The sequence below is a fragment of the Staurois parvus genome, unplaced genomic scaffold (assembly GCF_062004578.1).
Source record: "Staurois parvus isolate SC_StPar_1 unplaced genomic scaffold, SC_StPar_1.0 ptg000283l, whole genome shotgun sequence".
Lineage (NCBI taxonomy): Eukaryota > Metazoa > Chordata > Amphibia > Anura > Ranidae > Staurois > Staurois parvus.
The window spans coordinates 8,923,735-8,944,775 of NW_028318079.1; the positions used below are offsets into that span (position 1 = coordinate 8,923,735).

General features: G+C 43.7%; 1 protein-coding gene across 1 annotated transcript in view; it reads right to left on the bottom strand.

Annotated features, from left to right (window-relative positions):
• Positions 1-448: 448 nt before the first annotated feature.
• The window catches only part of LOC149458597 (tubulin tyrosine ligase 3-like), a 43,043-nt gene continuing 22,450 nt past the window's right edge, over positions 449-21,041 (bottom strand). The window contains exons 5-12 of the mRNA XM_089682011.1: positions 20,621-20,735; positions 18,107-18,235; positions 13,102-13,288; positions 11,203-11,351; positions 9,062-9,305; positions 6,346-6,781; positions 2,514-3,114; positions 449-654 (exon numbers count right to left, since the gene is read on the bottom strand). Of these exons, the coding sequence (XP_089538137.1) occupies positions 449-654; positions 2,514-3,114; positions 6,346-6,781; positions 9,062-9,305; positions 11,203-11,351; positions 13,102-13,288; positions 18,107-18,235; positions 20,621-20,735 (2,067 nt within the window). The remainder of the gene's footprint in view (positions 655-2,513; positions 3,115-6,345; positions 6,782-9,061; positions 9,306-11,202; positions 11,352-13,101; positions 13,289-18,106; positions 18,236-20,620; positions 20,736-21,041) is intronic.

Genomic DNA, 21,041 nt, shown 5'->3' on the forward strand with positions numbered 1-21,041 from the left:
ACAGCACCGGGTTCTGATTGGTTACATGAGTCTTCCACTGCAGGGCCCCCGAGGAGCCTCCACAACTCTGTGGCCTACAATATTCAAACGTTCTGTCTTTGGAGATGTCGAGGCTGAAAATGTTCCCAATCATCCCACAATGCAATGTGTATATAGGGAGGTGCAGGAAGCGATTCCAGCTGCTGACTTTTGAAAAAGTCAGTGTTTGCATATTGCAGGTTTTACAGTATCATGCCGCAGCAACAGATTCTAATGCAAGAGATACCTTTCAATACTGTCTAGTCTGCATTGGTAAGGTCTCTGAGTTGGTGATAGGTTGACTTTAGAGAGACTCTGTCACCTTGAAAAAAATAAAAATATAGGCACTGTATACCTGCAGCGTTCATGTTTTTAAGGTGACAGAGTCTCTTTAAAACCAAAGGTCAATGCATGGACTGACAGATGAGATTCACAGCAGCAAGGATGTGATGATGGCGGTTCCTCGTGCCGAGAGCTGTTGTGCTCCTCCGTGGAACCTGCTGAGATGCGTCCCTTTGGATAGCTGGAAGCGGATTGGTTTAGGGGGGAGTTTGGTGCTTTTACAACAGCTGCATGTGGCTTGCAGAGACGAGATTCCCTTACAGAACAGGCAGGGCATCCGATGGGAGTCAAGTCCTGCATGATAAAGAAGGTTAGTTTAGTAACAAGGTCTATTTTACACATAGGGGATACCAGCATCATTTTCTATATGTTCTATTAGGGACACGTCTCTAAATTCCATGTTATGGCTATACTACCACCTACAGGAGGATCTGGACACTAACATTCAAGATGTCAGTACATTATAGGTAGATCAGGGGTGTCAAACTGGCGGCCCTCCAGCTGTTGCGAAACTACAAGTCCCATCATGCCTCTGCCTTTGGGAGTCATGCTTGTAACTGTCAATCTTGCAATGCCTCATGGGACTTGTAGTTTGGCAACAGCTGGACGGCCACCAGTTTGACACCCGTGAGGTAGATAATCAACCTCACCTAGCATGCTCAGTTTAGTGTAGAGTACTCAGAAGAAAGGAATTTTTTCTTTTATTTTGTTTCATGTTGGATTCATTCATTATATACCGTATTTTTAGCTAAAAAAGAAAAAGGAGGGAAATGTCTGTGCAGAGCCACACTTGAAAGCACCCACACAGCACATAATGTGAAACAACACACAGTTAACCCTTTGATCGCCCCATATATTGACCCCTTCCTGCCCAGTGCCTTTAGTGCAGTATCAGTGCTTTTTTTTTATTAGCACTGACCACTGTATTAGTGTCACTGGGGATATCAGTGGCAGTTAGTCAGTTCACCCCCAGAAAGCTCGCTGCAGTCCCGCTATAAGTCGCTGATCACCACCCAGACATGGAGCAGAATACATTTTGGCTTAAATTTATGACAAAATTTGATTTTTTAAATTTTTTTACTGGACATGTTTAATAGCAAAAAGTCAAAAATATTGTTTTTTTTTCTCAAAATTGTTGGTCTTTTTTTTGTTTATAGCACAAAAAATTAAAACCGCACAGGTGATCAAATACCACTGGAAAAAAGCTCTAATTGTGGGAAAAAAGGACAAAAATTTCATTTGGGTGCAGCGTTGAATGACCGCGCAATTGTCAGTTAAAGTAATGCAGCGCCGTATCGCAAAAAATGGCCTGGTCAGGAAGGGGGGGGGGGGGGGGTAAATCCTCTGGAGGGCAAGTGGTTAAACAAATGAATACGAAAGCATTCGTTGTTTTCATTATAATTCTTTCACATTTGTTGAAATTTGTTATTGTGATTCAGAAATTCTGATACATCCGAATCTCTGAATAACAAATTTTGTCCAAATTTCAATTTGTAATGAAACGATTCATACATGTCTAGTTGGAGATATTGGCTTTACCACAGCCCTTGGGTAGCCCTTATACGTCAAATGGAAAAGCGATCGCCATTAAAAGTGTACTATGCAGTTAAAGCTCACCCTGTCAAAAAATAAAAGTCAGCAGCTACGAAAACTGTACCTCCTGACTTTTAATAAAAAACAGCCACTTACCTGTTCCTCGGTCCCGTGGTGTGTCCCCCGTTTCACCGGCTGTCCTGTATTCCAGGAGGCCGGCATCTTCAGTGTGGGCACCCGGCTGTGACAGCTTGCGGCTTCACAGCCGGGTACCCACTGCGCATGCGCGAGTAGCGCTGTGCTTCCTGAATGGTCCTGTAGTCTTCTGGGACCTGTCACGTGTCCCAAAAGACTACAGGGAGGGAGGGAGGACACCTTCCGTTTCTGATCGCCTAGGCAGTCGGACCGGAAATGGGAGCGGGTACCTGTCAAATTCGGGTACCCGCTCCCCCCCACCCCCCAAAGGTACTAATCCTTAATAGGGAGCGAGGAAGCAGTCCTTAAAGCGGAACTTACCTTTTGGGTGGAGCTCCGCTTTAAAAACTAGAAGCAATCAACCAATTAAACTCCTTCTTGGACAAATTATGAGTGTATGCTTTATAAATGACAGATGTCTTTACCTGCCCTCGTCACCCTCTTAAGAAGCTGCATTTCTCCTGAGTCAAGGCTTGTAATCTTCAGATCCAGACGTGATGCATCTTTCTGCCCAATCAGGTGTTTTGTTAAAGAAGGCTTTTCCGAAAGACACAGCTTAGGAGTGGCAAGCAAACGTTGGTGAAGCTGTATGACTTTTGCCGTGCTTACTCCATGCATGAGCGATTTTGTGTTCTTATGATCAACACCAAACTTCTCAGAAAGCCTGACCAACTCTACGCTCTCTGATCCGCACCGAACTTCGGACGTTGCTTTGTTTTCTTTATCTAGGACTGTGGTTTTTGCCCTGTTCAAGGTGTGCAGTGTTTTGGTACGATGATTTGCTTTGAATGTTGAATATGGGATGGCAGGTGGGTGTCTGGTGGTATCATGAGGCCCAGCAAAGCTTGTTGCTGTTGACACCTTGGCTTGCACCATGGAGAGAGATCTTTGGTGGTTGATCAGGTGAGTCATGCCTGGGTTGACAAGGTTAGTGGGTTGTCTTGGAAGAGGGACACGTGGCTTTTTCACCATGGCTCCTTCAACCAGCAAATTTATTCCAATGTATTGAGGGATGTCTACTGCAGCCTGTAACACAATCAAGATGTTACCACAGTTCTCCATTGCTGGTCTTTTATAGTGCAAGAAGTGAAAAGTAACTGATGTTATTGACAGCTTTCAGAAGCAGTGGTCCACTTATACACAGTGCCTTGAAAAAGTATTCATACCTCTCGAAATTTTCCACATTTTGTCATGTTCTAACCAAAAATGTAAATGTGTCTTATTGGTATTTTATGTGATAGACCAACACAAAGTGGCACATAATTGTGAAGTGGAAGGAAAATGAGAAATGGTTTTCCAAATTTTTTACAAATAAATATGTGAAAAGTGCAGCATGCATTTGTATTCAGCCCCCCAGAGTCAATACTTTGTAGGACCACCTATCACTGCAATTACAGCTGCAAGTCTTTTTGGGGATGTCTCTACCAGCTTTGCACATTCAGAGAGGAACATTTTTGCCCGTTCTTCTTTGCAAAATAGCTCAAGCTCTGTCAGATTGGATGGAGAGTGTCTGTGAACAGCAATTTTCAAGTCTTGCCACAGATTCTCCATTGAATTTAGGTCTAGACTTTGACTGGGCCATTCTAACACATCTGTTTCCCTCTTGTACAAAATTGTATTGTAACTATAATGTCTACCTTCATTTTGTAAAGCACTGTGCAAACTATTGGCACTATAGAAATCATGTATTATAATAATAATAAATATGCTTTGATCGGAACAATTCCATTGTAGCTCTGGCTGGTTGTTTCGGGTCGTTGTCCTGCTGGAAGGTGAACCTCCGCCCCAGTCACAAGTCTTTTGCAGACTCTAACAGGTTTTCTTCCAAGATTGCTCTGCATTTAGCTTCATCCATCTTCCCATCAACTCTGACCAGCTTCCCTGTCCCTGATGAAGAAAAGCATCCTCACAACAAAAATACATTACCATTTTTGGTTGTAACATGACAAAATGTGGAAAATTTCAAGGGGTATGAATACTTTTTCAAGGCACTGTAGGTGGGAGGTTTCTCTTGGAACTAGATCAGGTAACTACTAGTCAACTCCACTGGGGATGACATCCTGAGGAAGACCAAAAACTCACGTATGTGACTGAATCTCCTAGATGGCCTGAAAACTTTCTGGAATTTAGCAGGGTGGGAGTGGTGCCATCTCATTATGTATATCTAAAATTACACGTCAAGGCCTCATGCACACAGTACGTTTTAAAAAAGCTCCTCCTCTTGGCAGCTGCGTTTTGGCAGAAATAACGCCTGAGTCTTATCAAAGCGTCTAACAGTTTTACAAGCATTTAGGCGCGTTTACAGGTGTCAAGTGCTTTGGCGATAATCCATTTAATTGGCGAGAATAATAAGCGCCTATCATTAATACGCGTTTAGACACATCAAGCATTTTTCTGACAAAACGCTGCTGCTCCTGGATGCACTGGCCATGGGTTTTTTCTTCCTGCTGGTAAACACTACTGCTACTAAAAGCTCCTAATGTTTGTGTGCATGGATACATAGGATAACATGGAGGGCTGAAAACGCCCCTAAAAGTAGCTGCAAAAAGCCCCTGTGTGCATGAGGCCTAATTATATAATAATGGTCTAAAAAAAAAGAGTGACTTTGAGTTGATGGTTTATTGATCTACGAAAGCTTTTTCATATGAATGGGTTATTTTGGATATACACCCCAAGAAAATAAAATTGTTAGGCTATTTTCTGTCTAGTTATCATGATAATGAAAGAGTCTCCATAGTTTCCAAAATTATAATTCAAAAACAATAATGAAGCTCACTTTACCTGAATAAAAATTTCCTTTTTTCAGATGCCTCTGTTATAAACTGGAGGATTTTGGCCTACCCAAATGAACGCTATCCCCACTCCAGTCGATCCTACACTCAGCGGCTAGACTCATCCACCTCACCAACCGCTCCACATCTGGCTCCCCCCTCTGCCAATCCCTTCATTGGCTCCTGGTTGCCCAACGCATCAAATTCAAACTGCTAACCCTGACCTACGAAGCCATTCACAATGCCGCCCCAAACTACATAACTGACCTGATACCCAAATACCTCCCTACCCGTGCCCTCCGCTCCTCACAGGACCTCCTACTCTCTAGCTCCCTGGTCTCCTCCTCCCACGCCCGATTGCAGCACTTCTCCAGGACTTCCCCCATCCTCTGGAACTCCCTACCCCAATCCATCAGACTGTCACCTACCCTCCTCACCTTCAGGCGCACCCTGAAAACCCTCCTCTTCAGGGAAGCCTACCCCAACCTCACCTAACGCCTGACCTCACCTAGCAACTAACCTCCTCCACTCCTCCCACCACTCCATCCCCCACAGCCATCTCCTCCTGTACTACCTTCCCCTCCCTCCTAGATTGTAAGCTCGAAAGAGCAGGGCCCTCGAACCCCTCGTGTATTGTATTGTTACTGTCTCGTCTCATGTTCTGTCCCCCTTGATACCGTACAGCGCTGAGCATACCCTTTGGCGCTATATAAATACTGTATAATAATAATAATAGTTTTGCATAATGCTATGAATACAGATCCCTTCCTTATGTTAGCAACTGATGGATTCTGGCCATTTGGTTTTATTGAGGTAGAGTAACCTTCATTATTTTTAATGCATTATCATTTTGGAAACTATGGAGACTCTTTCACTGCCATTGTCCCTCCTCTGGACCCTGTTCCATGGCTGCTTTTTCTTTCTCTGTCATAGCATGCGGTGGGTTCCTGGCCCTTAGGTCAAGATGGTATTTCATAATTATGACACATATATGTATACTCCTTTTTTCTTCAGATCAATTTTGATACAATACTAGACTGACGGCTCCTGAAGAAGTAGAGTATTCCATGAAACGTGTCGGCCCACATAAGCCCAGCATATCTGTATACCAATTTTATAAAATGTTTTGGTGAAACCGATGAATAAGATTGTATTATGGATTGATTTTACAAAACATTGTATATTATATTAGCAGGTTTTATATTTAATTGAATAAATAAAGTATATTTTTTAATAGTTCTGCCTAAAAAATCCCATGTTTCACAATACGCTGCTAGAAATTTGCAAAATGACGTCTTGTTGCTATTTTCAAAGGCTTGACTACAGCAATAGAGACAGCTTTCTGAAGCAAGTGGCCTTCCTGTATACGTCACCAAGCTAGAACATTTCCAGGAAACTGTAATCTTTTATATTGCTTTGGCCCCCTGAACAGTGGAATCTCAACATTTAGTTTTAAGGGTTTCTCGTGTTCATGGATTATCTGTACCTGTTTATAGATGAGTTCAAAACTGCCAACATCACAGTTGCGATCGTGCTTCCTATCTATGATGATGCGTATGGTGTCCTCCTGAACGCTGGCACACATTCTGGTGGTCACTGCCGTTGAAGGGGCCATGGTTGGACTGGCATTGATCTCAATCAGCCAGGGTTTGAAGTCCTCTCCGAACATGAAGTCGGCCCCATATAATTCAAAGCTGCTTTTTCTGAACTCCACAACATCCTGAGCACTCTGCATGGCATGTATGATGGCAGCTTTCATCCCTGGGACAATGATGTCAGTCCAGGCATGTCTTTCTCCTAGCCTCTGAAGATGGGCCTGGAACTGGTCACTGGACCACATATTGTCCAATGGCACCTGAGGGTGGCGATGGCGGGAGTTCTCAAAATTCTTCTGGATGGAGTTGTTGCATAAATGAATAGAGCTAAGGGAATAAAGTTTGACTGTGTTATGTTATGTTCTTAATACAATTCAAACAGAACTTCCTTTTTCTGAGATTCCCAGGCAAGGTCATCAAAACAAATACTGTACAGGAATGTCAGAAAGTCTTAAATCATTAAATGTAGTCTTGTTTTGCAGACTTCCTACTTGCAGTTTGTTCGGTACTGCAGTATCTGTCACATGATTCTGCTTATCATCCACATTATTATCCAGTGTACATTAAAACCTACACTGGGGAGGGGGAGGGAAGTACTGGAAACATGGAACACATTGACCAGGCCCAGACTTACAATTATTCCTAAGATGAACTAACAGGAATACATATTTAGCAAGGGGAAAGTCAACTACACAAGATAAATATCAGAACCATTGAGCTGCTAAGTCGAGTTGGTTGGAAAGAAAAATCTCTATGTTTTACTGGAGACTTGGCTTGTGGGTAAACGTAGCTTGTTTTCTCCATTTGTTGTTATAGTTGGGATTACACAGCTGGCTACGGCTCTTTTCTGCCTGGCAGGCCCTCTCCTAATGCCACCTGGGGGAGGGTTTTTTCCAGATGGGCCTGGAATTGGTCACTGGACCACATATTTTCCAATGGCACCTGAGGGTGGCGATGGCGGGAGATCTCAAAATTCTTCTGGATGGAGTTGTGGCATAAATGGATAGAGCTAAGGGAATACAATTCGACTGAGTTCTGTTCTGTTCTGTACAGTATTACACCTTAATACTATTCAAACAGCACTTCCTTTTTCTGAAATTCCCAATGATCAGGCAAGGTCATCAAAACAAATACTACAGGAATGTCAGAAAGTCTTAAATCATCAAATGTAGTCTGGTTTTGCAGACTTCTTACTTGCGTTTTGTTAGGTACTGCAGTATCTGTCACATGATTCTGCTCATCCTCCACCTTATTATCCAGTGTATGTTAAAAGCTACATTGGGGAGGGAAGTACTGGAAACATGGAACACTTTGACCAGCCCCAGACTTACAATTATTCTTAAGCGGAACCAACAGGAATAAGTATTTAGCAAGGGGAAAGTCAACTACACAAGATAAATATCAGAACGATTGAGCTGCTAAGTCGTGTTCTCTGAGTTGGTTGGAAAGAAAAATCTCCCATGTTTCACTGGAGCCTTGGCTTGTGGGTATACATAGTTTGTTTTCTCCATTTTTTTTTTTGTAATAGTTGGGATTACACAGCTGGCTACGGCTCTATTCTGCCTCCCCTTTATCTATCCCAGTGTCCTGCAGGCACTCCCCTATTGCCACCTGGGGTAGGATTTCTTAAACCACGTATATATAGCACCCTCTCAGAATTAGCGGCAGTTAGGTTATTAACTGACGCTGTGGAAAGCTGTAAATAAAATTTTTGTTGATATATGAAATGTTGTTAATGGAAATGTTATTGGTACTATGAAATAATGCTTTAAATCTTTAAATAGTCCCATGATGTCCTTGATGAAGTAGCTGTAAACTGAGAAATGTGTTGGCATAAAACGGGACACAATACCAGCCATGACTTTGTATGGTTTATGAAGGTTGATGTGTATATAAAATGTATGAATTTTACATGGTGGTTATGTAATATTCCACTATTTTTATATTTATGTTAATTAATAAATATATATTTTAACCAAATTATGCTATGCATTAGTATGGTGCCTTTATTGTCCCCTTCATTCTGAGAGAATCTCCCTCTTCTTCTCTTTTTGGTCTCAACATTTTGGATGTGGCACCATACACCCATTCCCTGTGATGTGGTAATTTTGATTGTTATGCTGAACCAACAGGAATACATATTTAGCAAGGGGAAAGTCAACTACACAAGATAAATATCAGGACCATTGAGCTGCAATGTTGTGTGCTATTGGTTGGTTAAAAAGAAAAATCTCCATGTTTCACTGGAGTCTATCTATCGACGTATACCTGTAAAATATATTGGGTAAAGTTTGGGTCAACTGTACAATGTGAGTGCAGAACTGTGGCTGCATATATAGGGTGGGCCCAAAGTAGGTATGTTACCTCTACATTATACATTGATGTACAATATACATGATAATGCGGCCCCTCATCATTTTGCTTTGTCAGTATGGAGTTATCTTGACAACACTTTCCACAGCGGGTGACATGGCAGCACGTATATGGTCCTAGCCGGTTGGTATCTGTGAAACTGTGCAAACCAAACCTTGTAGCCTAGCCTGCATGTTTAACATATAAAAGTGTTTTTTAAACAGCTAGTTTCTGTACAGTCCCAACCTAACCTACGTGTCTAGATTTTCCAGGGAGAACGGCTGGGTTGAAAAGCGGACGTAACATTCTCGGTAAAACCAAATCGTCAGCGGATTCCAGTCCGTAACAAGGAACCACTGGCGGACATCAAACTTTGTGCCATGGATGAGCAGTGGTCTCTCAATGTATTTCTGCACCACCCATTTGCCATCCTTAACGATCATGGGATCGCAATCCACCAACTTCAGAATTTCCTCCAAACGATCCATACAGATTATTCCTGGAAAAAAGGAATTTCAACCATGTTAGAGATTCCGCCAACCACATCCATCTGCCTGTAACTTGGATGATCTCAACACATATGGAACAACTAGAACTATTTTGTTGTACAGTATTGCAATGCTGGGGTCTTGGGTGCAGTTCTTATCAGGTCCCAATCATCTGCATGGAGTCTGTATCTGCTCTCTTTGTTTGCACAGTTTTCTTCCATGTGCTCCTGTGTCCTTTATACACTCACCAGCCTCTTTATTAGGAACACCCGTTCAATTGTGTGGTAACACAAACTACTATTCAGCCAATCACATGGCAGTAACTCAATGCATTTAGGCATCTAGATGTGGTGAAGACGATTTGCTGAAGTTCAAACCGAGCATCAGAATAGGGAAGAAAGGGGATTTAAGTGACTCTGGATGTGGCCTGGTTGTTGGTGTCAGACAAGCTGGTCTGAGAATTTCATAACTGCTGATCTACTGGGATTATCACGCACAACCATCTCTAGGGTTTACAGAGAATGGTCCGAAAAAGAGAAAATATCCAGTGAGCAGATGTGTGGACGAAAATGCCTTGTTGATGTTAGAGGTCTGAGGAGAATGGGTAGACTGGGGTTTGAGATCATAGAAAGGCAACAGTAACTAAGATAACCACTCGTTACAACCAAAGTATGCAGAAGACCATCTCTGAATGCACAATACGTTGAACCTTAAAACGGATGCGCTACAGCAGCAGGCGACCACACCGGGTGCCACTCCTGTCAACTAAGAACAGGAAACGGAGGTTACAATTCGCACAGGCTCACCAAAATTGGACAAACGAAGATTGGAAAAATGTTGTCTGTTCTGATGAGTCTTGATTTCAGTTGCGACATTCAGATGGTAGGGTCAGAATTTGGTGTACATAACATGAAAGTATGGATCCATCCTGCCTTGTATCAACAGTTCAGGCTGTTGGTGGTGGTGTAATGGTGTGAGGGATATATTCTTTGCACACTTTGGGCCCCTTAGTACCAACTGTGCATCGTTTAAAAGCCGTGGCCTACCCGAGTATTGCTGCTGACCATGTCCACCCTTTATGACTACAGTGTCCCCATCTTCTGATGGCTATCTCTAGCAGGACAATGCACCGTGTCACAAAGCTCAATTCATCTCAAACTGGTTTCTTGAACATGAAAATGAGTTCACTGTACTCCAATGGCCTCCACAATCACCAGATCTCAATCCAATAGAGCACCTTTGGGGATGTGGTGGACCGGGAGATTCGCATCATGGAAGGGCAGCCGCCAAATCTGCAGCAACTGCGTAATGCTATCATGTCAATATGGGCCAAAATCTCTGAGGAATGTTTCCAACATCTTGTTGAATCTATGCCACAAAGAATGGAGGTAGTTCTGAAGGCAAAAGGGAGTCCAACCTGGTTCTAGCAAGGTGTACGTAATAAAGTAGCTGGTGAGTGTATCTCCAAAGTAGATTCATAGGCGTTTGACACATGGGGGTTTATTTACTAAAGCTGGAGAGTCCAAAATCAGACTCACTTCTGCATAGAAACCAATCAGCTTCAAGGTTTCATTGCCAAAGCTTCATTGAACAAGCTGAGGTTAGAAGCTGATTGGTTTCTATGCAGAAGGGAGTTTGATTTTGCACTCTCCAGCTTTAGTAAATAAACCCCATGTTGACTACTAGCTCTTCAGGGTCTGTGAGGTGCTAGATAATAATTGGCTGCATATAATACTCCAACATCAACCACTCTCCATTCCTAACCGATAAATTAGTCTTAGGTGGGCTGACTCTTTTGATGTAATGAATTATGGCAGAGAAAACAAAACTTCCAGACAAAATGGATTGGGTACGCCAGTATGGCAAGGTATGGTAGGACATAAGGCCATGTGATTCTTGTTCTCTCACCTCTACCTCTGGATTTGGCACCCGGTTTAACAATCCAGATGTTTCTGTCACCTTCAATGTCCAGCTGTGGGTTCACGTCTGCCAATTGTCTTAAAACATGATCACACTGGTCCACATAGGAGGACGATTGGTCTATCACAGCTCCATCACTAAAATAAGATAGGAAGTGATTATTTAACAGCCAGAACATACTGTACTATTATAATGTTACGGTAGGTATTTCTGGTTCCATGAGTCTATTCACCCATCCCCCCAAGCTACACATTCCAGTCATGACCCAACATTGGGGCTTGTTACCTCGTTCTGCTAGCATATTCTACGAGGCAAGACAACATACTGCAAACCTTCATCTCCTAAACAACTTTATTTAGTCAAGAAACACTTTAACCTGCTCTTCCCCTCTGATGCATTTTTATTATCTGTCTGTCCAGTCCAAAGATTGACACAGCCCCATCATACATCACACCCAAGTGAATATGCCACTTACAGTTCAGAAATACAGTGATGTCCTCTTTCTACTCCTATCCCACTGATTGGATAAAGATAGCAGCAGACTGTTGAGATCATCCTTCTGCTCGCTCTTCCTCTCATCTTGTTCCCTTTTAGTATATTTACATGCAGCACACCTGAAGTGTTCCTACGGCTACTCCTACCTCTAGGTTTGAACAAGGACCGCAAGACGCCGCTACCAAGTCATATTCAGGTTGTTACACTAGTTGCATTTTAAAAAATGTATTAAATTATTAATGAATACCTCCCAGAATTAAACAATGTTTTTTTTATAAAAATCAAGTGATATGTTTTTTTTGGTGAAGTTACTCAGCTCCATTTCAGTACTACAGAAGTCATGCTATGGTGGCACCTTACACTTAGCTCCAGTGATCAGAATATTCTGGAGGGGATATAGAGACAAATAGAGCCCTGGAGGTGCGAGTGAGGAATCCTTCCATATCCATCTTATTAAGCAGCATTGTGGAGAGACACCAGGTGGATCATTAGCATACAACAACGTGCAACCAGCTGAGGTGTCCGTTTATGAACCAGCGGTAATAGATCGCTGTTCAGTTCTCCGGCATTCTCGGAGAACACAGTTCTCCTGTGAATGCAGTTTATGAAGCAGTTCTCCGAACGAAGGGAGAACGGTCTCCAAACGCTGGAAAACGGCTCATTTTACTATAATCTCGCGAGATTACAGTAAAAGATCAGTTTACTAAACAGAGGTAAATTATCTCTGCTTAGTTTTCGGTCCCTCTGATTCTCCAGCTCTGGGCTGGAGAATCTGGAGGGAGAACACAGATCTCCAGTGAAGGGCTGACATGATCTCCTGAGTGTCATAAACTGTGAATGACCAGAGAATAGCTGAGATCTGTTGAATCGCAGCTATTCTCTGTGTCATAAACGGACACCTATGTGAGAGATCTGGAGCAGGAGTAGTTTTCATCTGTCCTGTCAGGACAAAAAGTGTTTTTTTGCCTATTTATATATTAGGCAAAAATTGGAGGTGAGCGCAATATATATTAATATTCATCGGTGTTTTTCCCCATTTGGTGACACGAGTTTTTGGATTTATCAAGAGGACTGTTCATTTAACACACAAATTGTTTGCATCAAGGCTATTATATTATATTGTTTTTGTTATTTTAATATGTTTTTGAGTATATAATTTGATTATGAACTGATAATCACTGTTGAAAGTTTTTTTATATAATTAATTTAGCACGGGAGCGCAGCACTAAATATTATTATTCATTAATAATATAATTTTTATTTTGAATGTTTTTTTTATATCTGCCTGGAATTTTGAGTTCACGGCAGATGTCCGATAATATAAAAATGACATCATGTTTGGATGTAAAAAAAAAAATTACATCATAAATGATTCCTTGGGTGTTCACTTACTGGATGACCTGATAATAATGACGCAGAAATTCTTCCCACGCTGCATCTGTCATGATGGAAGCTGAGCATGTTTCCATATCAATGTCATCGTGTTCCAGGCTATTCAGGTAGGCCTCACAGGCCTGGATGGCGGTACTGATCACCTGAGCTGACACACGTCCTCCATGTTTATTTGTTCTTTTGGCATCTGCAGACAAAAAGAAAACAAGAAAAATACAAGTAGAGCTTGGCCAGTGGTGTGAATGATAATAACCAATCAAGTTCCTTCTTTCATTTTCTAGAGGGTATCTTTCAGCAATCTCCCTAATAGCATGAATCTCAATGGACCTAGCTTACCTAAAGCACGTCAATGGGGTCCACAGAAACTGCAGAAAGATACTGCGGAGTTACATAGGTTCCTTATAGTGGGCCCAGTGGCCTAATAGAGCCTCCAGAGCTCATGCTTTCTCCATTAGAGAAAAATACAAGTAGAGCTTGGGCAGTGGTGTGAACGATAATAACCAATCAAGTTCCCCTTTTCATTTTCTTATCTACGATAAAAGAGATGAAACCTCTCTGGCTGCTATGGGCGAAAGGACATTTTTTTTCCATTTGATCCAATTTTTTTAGAGGGTATCTTTCAGCAATCTCCCTAATAGTAAGAATCTCAATGGACCTAGCTTACCTATAGCACGTCAAGGGGTCCACAGAAACTGCAGAAAGATACTGCGGAGTTACATAGGTTCCTTATAGTGGGCCCAGTGGCCTAATGGAGAAGGCAGTGGTGTATGTAGGTTTTGTACTGCCCTAGGCAACACAAAAATCGCCCCCCCCCCGTATAGAGAGCCTGACACCAACCAACCTGCCCCCCCCCCACCTGAAAGAGCCTTCTACTACCATTGCCCCCCATACACCGCCTTCCCCACCCGGCAAGAGAGAGAAAGACGCTCGCCTTCACAGCTCTGGACATCCTTGAGAATGAGAGTTGGGCTTTGCATATACTGTCAACCAGCCCGCAGCCTCTCTCAGATCCCACCTGATCCCCATGCCGCATGTGTCCCTTCCTCAGTCCCTTCTTCCAGGGGACAGTGCTGCCCCCCTGAAAAATGCTGCCCCAGGCAAATGCCTTGTTTGCCTTGTGGTATATACGCCCCTGGGAGAAGGCATCAGCCTCCAGAGCTGGAGATTGTGGGTTCAAGTCCCACTTGGGTCATCACATGGTTTATAGTACAATTCAATTACCTTATTCAGAATGGCAACATAATAGAAATATGCAGTGTTTAGGTCAATTGTGAGTTTGAACTGCAAGTGAATCTAAAGTGACCTTGTTAGGAGAAAAGTATGGGGGCTCCCTTTGTTGACTATCTCCTTGAGAATAGTTGTTTTGTTGATACTTTATCTTTAAAGTGGTTGTAAACCAGTGGTTCTCAACCTTTCTAATGCCGCGACCCCTTAATACAGTTCCTCATGTTGTGGTGACCCCCAACCATAAAATTATTTTCGTTGCTACTTCATAACTGTAATTTTGCAGTGGGAGGACTAGCGCCCCATCACTGATGTCAGTCGGATGAATAGTGTCCCATCAATGGTATCAGTGGGATGAATAGTGCCCCATCGTTGGTGTCAGTGGGAGGAATAGTGTCCCATCGTTGGTATAAGTGGGTGGAATAGTGCCCCATCATTGGTATCAGTGGGTGGAATAGTGCCCCATCATTGGTATCAGTGGGAGGAATAGTGCCCCATCATTGGTATCAGTGGGAGGAATAGTGCCCCATCATTGGTGTCAGTGGAAGGAATAGTGCCCCATCATTGGTGTCAGTGGGAGGAATAGTGCCCCATCATTGGTGTCAGTGGGAGGAATAGTGCTCCATCATTGGTGTCAGTGGGGGGAATAGTGCCCCATCATTGGTGTCAGTGGGGGGAATAGTGCCCCATCATTGGTGTCAGTGGGAGGAATAGTGCCCCACCATTGGTGTCAGTGGGAGGAATAGTGCCCCATCATTGATGTCAGTGGAAGGAATAGTGCCCCATCATCGGTATCAGTGGAAGGAATAGTGCCCCATCATCGGTGTCAGTGGGAGGAATAGTGCCCTATCATTGGTGTCAGTGGGAGGAATAGTGCTCCATCATTGGTGTCAGTGGGAGGAATAGTGCCCAATCATTGGCGTCAGTGGGAGGAATAGTGCCCCATCATTGGCGTCAGTGGGAGGAATAGTGCCCCATCATTGGCGTCAGTGGGAGGAATAGTGTACAATCATTGGCATCAGTGGGAGGAATAGTGTACAATCATTGGCATCAGTGGGAGGAATAGTGCCCAATCATTGGCGTCAGTGGGAGGAATAGTGCCCAATCATTGGTGTCAGTGGGAGGAATAGTGCCCCATCGTGGGTGTCAGTGGGAGGAATAGTGCCCCATTGTGGGTGTCAGTGGGAGGAATAGTGCCCCATTGTGGGTGTCAGTGGGAGGAATAGTGCTCCATTGTGGGTGTCATTGGGAGGAATAGTGCCTCATCATTGGTTTCAGTGGGAGGAATAGTGCCCCATCATTGGTGTCAGTGGGAGGAATAGTGCCCCATCATTGGTATCAGTGGGAGGAATAGTGCCCCATCATTGGTGTCAGTGGGAGGAATAGTGCCCCATCATTGGTGTCAGTGGGAGGAATAGTGCCCCATCATTGGTGTCAGTGGGAGGAATAGTGCCCCATTGTGGGTGTCAGTGGCAGGAATAGTGCCCCATTGTGGGTGTCAATGGGAGGAATAGTGCCCCATTGTGGGTGTCATTGGGAGGAATAGTGCCTCATCATTGGTGTCAGTGGGAGGAATAGTGCCCCATCATTGGTGTCAGTGGGAGGAATAGTGCCCCATCATTGGTATCAGTGGGAGGAATTGTGCCCCATCGTTGGTGTCAGTGGGAGGAATAGTGCCCCATCGTTGGTGTCAGTGGGAGGAATAGTGCCCCATCGTTGGTGTCAGTGGGGGAGGAATAGTGCCCCATCGTTGGTGTCAGTGGGGGGAGGAATAGTGCCCCATCGTTGGTATTAGTGACACAAATGATGGGGCACTATCCCTCCCACTGACACCAATGATACTTACCTTGCTGACTCCTGCTCCAGCCTGGGCTCGCTCTCTCCCTCTCCCATCTACAGCCTGCATACCTGGCTGCAGCAGCAAAATTTGCACTTACCTGTCAGCTGTCTTCCTTCTCTGGCCTCTCTCTTCACTCGCTCCTGCAGCTCCCTTGATCTTCTTCGATCTCCGCGCGCTGCCGCTCGGCTCCTCCTCTCCAAGCTCCACCTCCTCGCCGGCGATTGGCCGCCTGTGTGCCTCTCCTGAGCTACAGTTCCGGTGGCCAATCAGCGGCGAGGAGGCGGAGCTGTTGAGTGATCCCGGAGGTGTGGCCAGGTTACAGGGGCAGCATATCATCCCGCCCACAGATCGCCTGAGACAGGAGCGGTGTCTAGGTTCCTAAGACCATCGGAAATATGTGTTTTCCGATGGTCTTAGGCAACCCCTGTGAAATGGTCGCTCGACCCCCAAAGGGGTCGCGACCCCCCGGTTGAGAACCGCTGTTGTAAACCCTTCCATGTACCCAATGAAGTGACTGGCCTCAGGTGATACACAGAGATGAAACAAATCCTACTACATACGTTGTATCTGGTTATCTGCAGTCTTCTCTTCTCTGTTTCAGTTCAAAGTCCAGTTTTTTTTAAAGCCTGAGTAAAAAAAAATAAAAAAGGGGGTGGAGAGCTGAAGTTACACTCTGCAGAGCTCAGTGAGGAGAGCTCTGAGAGCTGATTGGTACGGAAAAGTCACAACCCTCCAGACAACTCAAAGGAACAGAGCTGAGGCTGTCAACTGAAGGTCCCTCCCCTGTCACCATTTTTCTCTTGGTGTCAGGAAAACTTGTCAGAAGTGATTCAGGCTAATAGCAGAAAAACAAAGCAGCAGACAGAAATGACACTTAGTGCTCTGGCTTGAGACAAGTACACACTATAGAGGGATATGCTTTGTTCATAGTTCATGTCTGAGGTTTACAACCATTTTAATACTTTCTGAATCACTGATCTGTAACAAGTGTAGAGATAAGGAATTCCAACATTATACAGCAGGTCAGTGACTCAACGGTATTAGAGCCAGGTACAGCCAGGGAACTACAACTAGTAGCAGTAAGTCATATTCAGCTGAACTTCAATGTTCAAGACATTTCGTAGCGTCTACAAGCCACTTCTTCAGCTCCAATGGTTATCAGGAAGATACCCCAACATTTAAACCTACATCAGTAGCACAGACACCTTAATCCAATTACCAAGAAATGTGTAGATGTTGATTGTCCAAGAACTGGATCGGAGATGGGAAAGTGGTACCACCAAGTTCTAGTTAAGTATCACATCTTTTCTCACCTCCCATCCTGTTCTTGGACAATCAACATCTACACATTTCATGGTAACTGGCTCTGATGAGGGGAGTTCATCTCCTGAAATGCGTTAGCTTACCTCACTAAGGATCTATCGTCACTTTGGACTGTTATTATGGACACTTCTTGTCTGTTTTTATCCCCCATTGGTTTGTGAGTATGCATTTTTATGCTTTATATTAAATTCGTGGTCTACTACGTCAATGCATGAAGAGAGTGCGTCCTGTTTTGATTTTGTTAAGTGGATTAATATGTCTGGGCATATGGATGCTGGGTTATCTTCCTAACATCCGGTAGAACTGAAGAAGTGGCTTGTAGAAGCTACAAATGTCTTCAACATTACAGAACAATTCAGGTGCAATGTGACTACTACTAGTTATACCATGGCCTGGATAAATGAGACCCTTCAATGACACCAGGAACCAATATTTTCAAAACAGGCCCAGCAGTTCCCATACTCGAGATAAACACGTCTATTCTCAGGCAATGTACGGAAAAACACTTGTTTTTGGCCACCATCCTCTTTATTTTTATATGTTCTTCTGTTTTTATTTATCTGGTGACAGGTACGTTTTACATCAGTCAAATGCCAACATGTCGGGATCTGTTTTTACCTTGTTCATTCTTTGGATTAGTTGCATTCTCCGGGGTCAATGCGATGAACTCTGTATCTGTAGCCGAAATGCTTCTTCTTCCCGACACTCTCTTGAGAATACTCCGAGCAGCCGTCAGCCAGAAATCTTCTAAAGGTTAAAATTCCCACGGAAATGGATATATTTATTGTGCAAAGTGAAATTTTATAAAGAATGTGTTGTGATTTTATAATCATTTTATTTGTAATTTGGTAGTTATAAAATCTTACACATAAATATTTCCCATATACTGTAGTATTGTGCTGTAGAACAGACCATTACGTCTACAGATCCTGACTTTGGACCAAACAGAGTGACAGCTGAAGAAGAAAGAAGGACTATACATAAGGGGCCTTGATGGTCACCCATTTAGGGTTTGTCTCAGAGTTTACTGACTGATGGTGTCCATCCCAGAGGACAATGGATATCACAGCAGCTAGACCTTATGCTGGACTCAAGAACCCCTCAACACTTGTGTGGCTTGAGGAAATATTCCACCTAGCTTTCTATCACTCTCTTAAAGTGTTACTAAACCCAGGACCTGCATTCACTTTATCTGGTCTCCCCGGACCCTGCATTCACTATATCTGGTCTCCCTGGAACCTGCATTCACTATATCTGGTCTCCCCGGACCCTGCATTCACTATATCTGGTCTCCCAGGACCCTGCATTCACTATATCCGGTCTCCCCAGACCCTGCATTCACTATATCTGATCTCCCCGGACCCTGCATTCACTATATCTGGTCTCCCCGGACCCCGCATTCACTAGATCCGCTCTCCCCGGACCCTGCATTTACTAGATCCGCTCCCCGGACCCTGCATTTACTATATCTGGTCTCCCCGGACCCTGCATTCACTATATCTGGTCTCCCAGGACCCTACATTCACTATATCTGGTCTCCCCGGAACCTGCATTCACTATATCTGGTTTCCCCAGACCCTGCATTCACTATATCTGGTCTTCCCGGACCCTGCATTCACTATATCTGTTGTCCCCGGACCCTGCATTCACTATATCTGGTCTCCCAGGACCCTACATTCACTATATCTGGTCTCCCCGGACCCTGCATTCACTATATCTGGTCTCCCCAGTGCCTGCATTCACTATATCTGGTCTCCCTGGACCCTGTATTCACTATATCTGGTCTCCCAGGACCCTACATTCACTATATCTGGTCTCCCCGGACCCTGCATTCACTATATCTGGTCTCCCACAGTACACACAACATAGAAATGCAATTATTTTAATAAATATAAACTGCTAAATACCTTTTCTCATCAGTAGTTAGAGCAGTCTTGTGACTTCTATCAGTGTCCTGCTGAGCACTGGTTAAAGATTGTAGGAAGAGTTTTAATTCTCCCCTGATTGTCCTATGAGGCTGCCTGACCCCTATCCCTCTGTCTGGACAGTGCTGACTGGCCCTGTGCTAATCACATGCACTCTCCCAGAGAAAATAAAACTCACCAAACTGAGCATGTGCAGCTTGCCCCCAAGGCTCTGTACTATCAGCAGATGGATTGGGGACAGTAGAAGAAGGGGAGGATCAGAGAACACAGGAGCAAACATCCTTTGTAATCATTGCGGAGGATTAACCCCTTAGGCTCCACAGTGAGTATAACAATCATGCTTTACTGCATATACAGACTGATTTTACTGTTGTGGGTTTAGTAACACTTTAATAGGGTAGACATGATATTTAAGGGACTTCTCTCTCTGTCCACATATTACAGGTAACATTGAAGACAGCAAAATGTAACACTCTACTAAGAATTGCTGAGATCCATCCTTTCGACATGGAGAAGTGGAAGGGGCGCTCAAAGGGCATAGAGAATGGAATTTGGGCACCCCTTTTATTGATAAATAGCAATAGGTCCAGCGCTATGGTGTACAAACTCCTAACATGTGGCTGCCAGCACCTCAATCATATCCAAAAAGAGATACAACCAATCAAAGTTATGTACACATGGATGTGCTACAAAACACCTCCCCCATATGTGATATATGATGGGTATGCAAAAATTCTAAGCTATAAAATAAGCCCCCAAAAACAGATCAACATAACAAACGTGTCACTAGCAAGCACTTTATTGGACTTTTAATTAAAACCATATAAGACTTTTATAATGTCATATATTGTAATGGGGGAGGTGTGTCGTAGTACCACACAAAATTGTGTTTATTAACTGTTTGTTGTCGCATGACTAATGATATTTGGTTGGATTTACACTGAATAGATATGTTCTGAGGATGGTGAAACATTGGTAGCAGGAGGGAGGATTTAATAGTACATATATTTTGGTAATTTTAACACCATGTGGATTTTTATCTTTATTTGTTTTGTTTTTGTGGGTTAATTTTAAAGTTTATAATTGTTTTGCATACCCATCACATATCACATATGGGAGAGGTGTTTTGTAGCACTGCATCCACATGTATATAACCTCCTTGTTTTTCCCGTGTAAACAAAGTCTTACAGGTGATAAAAGGCCTTACCAATGAAAGTCCTCTTCTCATCTTCAGCCCCCAGTCTGTAGCAACGAGGAAAAAAGGAATCAGGGTCGGCTTCATCAAACCAGTGCAAGTTTCTAAGATTGACACACAGCCCCACCTGCGAATAAAACATTTGATCTTAGTTAAAGTGTTACTAAACCCCGGACCCTGCATTCACTATATCTGGCCTCCCCGGACCCTGCATTCACTATATCCAGTCTCCCCGGACCCTGCATTCACTATATCCGGTCTCCCCAGACCCTGCATTCACTATATCCGGTCTCCCCAGACCCTGCATTCACTATATCTGGTCTCCCCGGACCCCGCATTTACTATATCCGATCTCCACGGACCCCGCATTCACTATGTCCGGTCTCCCTGGACCCTGCATTCACTATATCTGGTCTCCCTGGACCCTGCATTC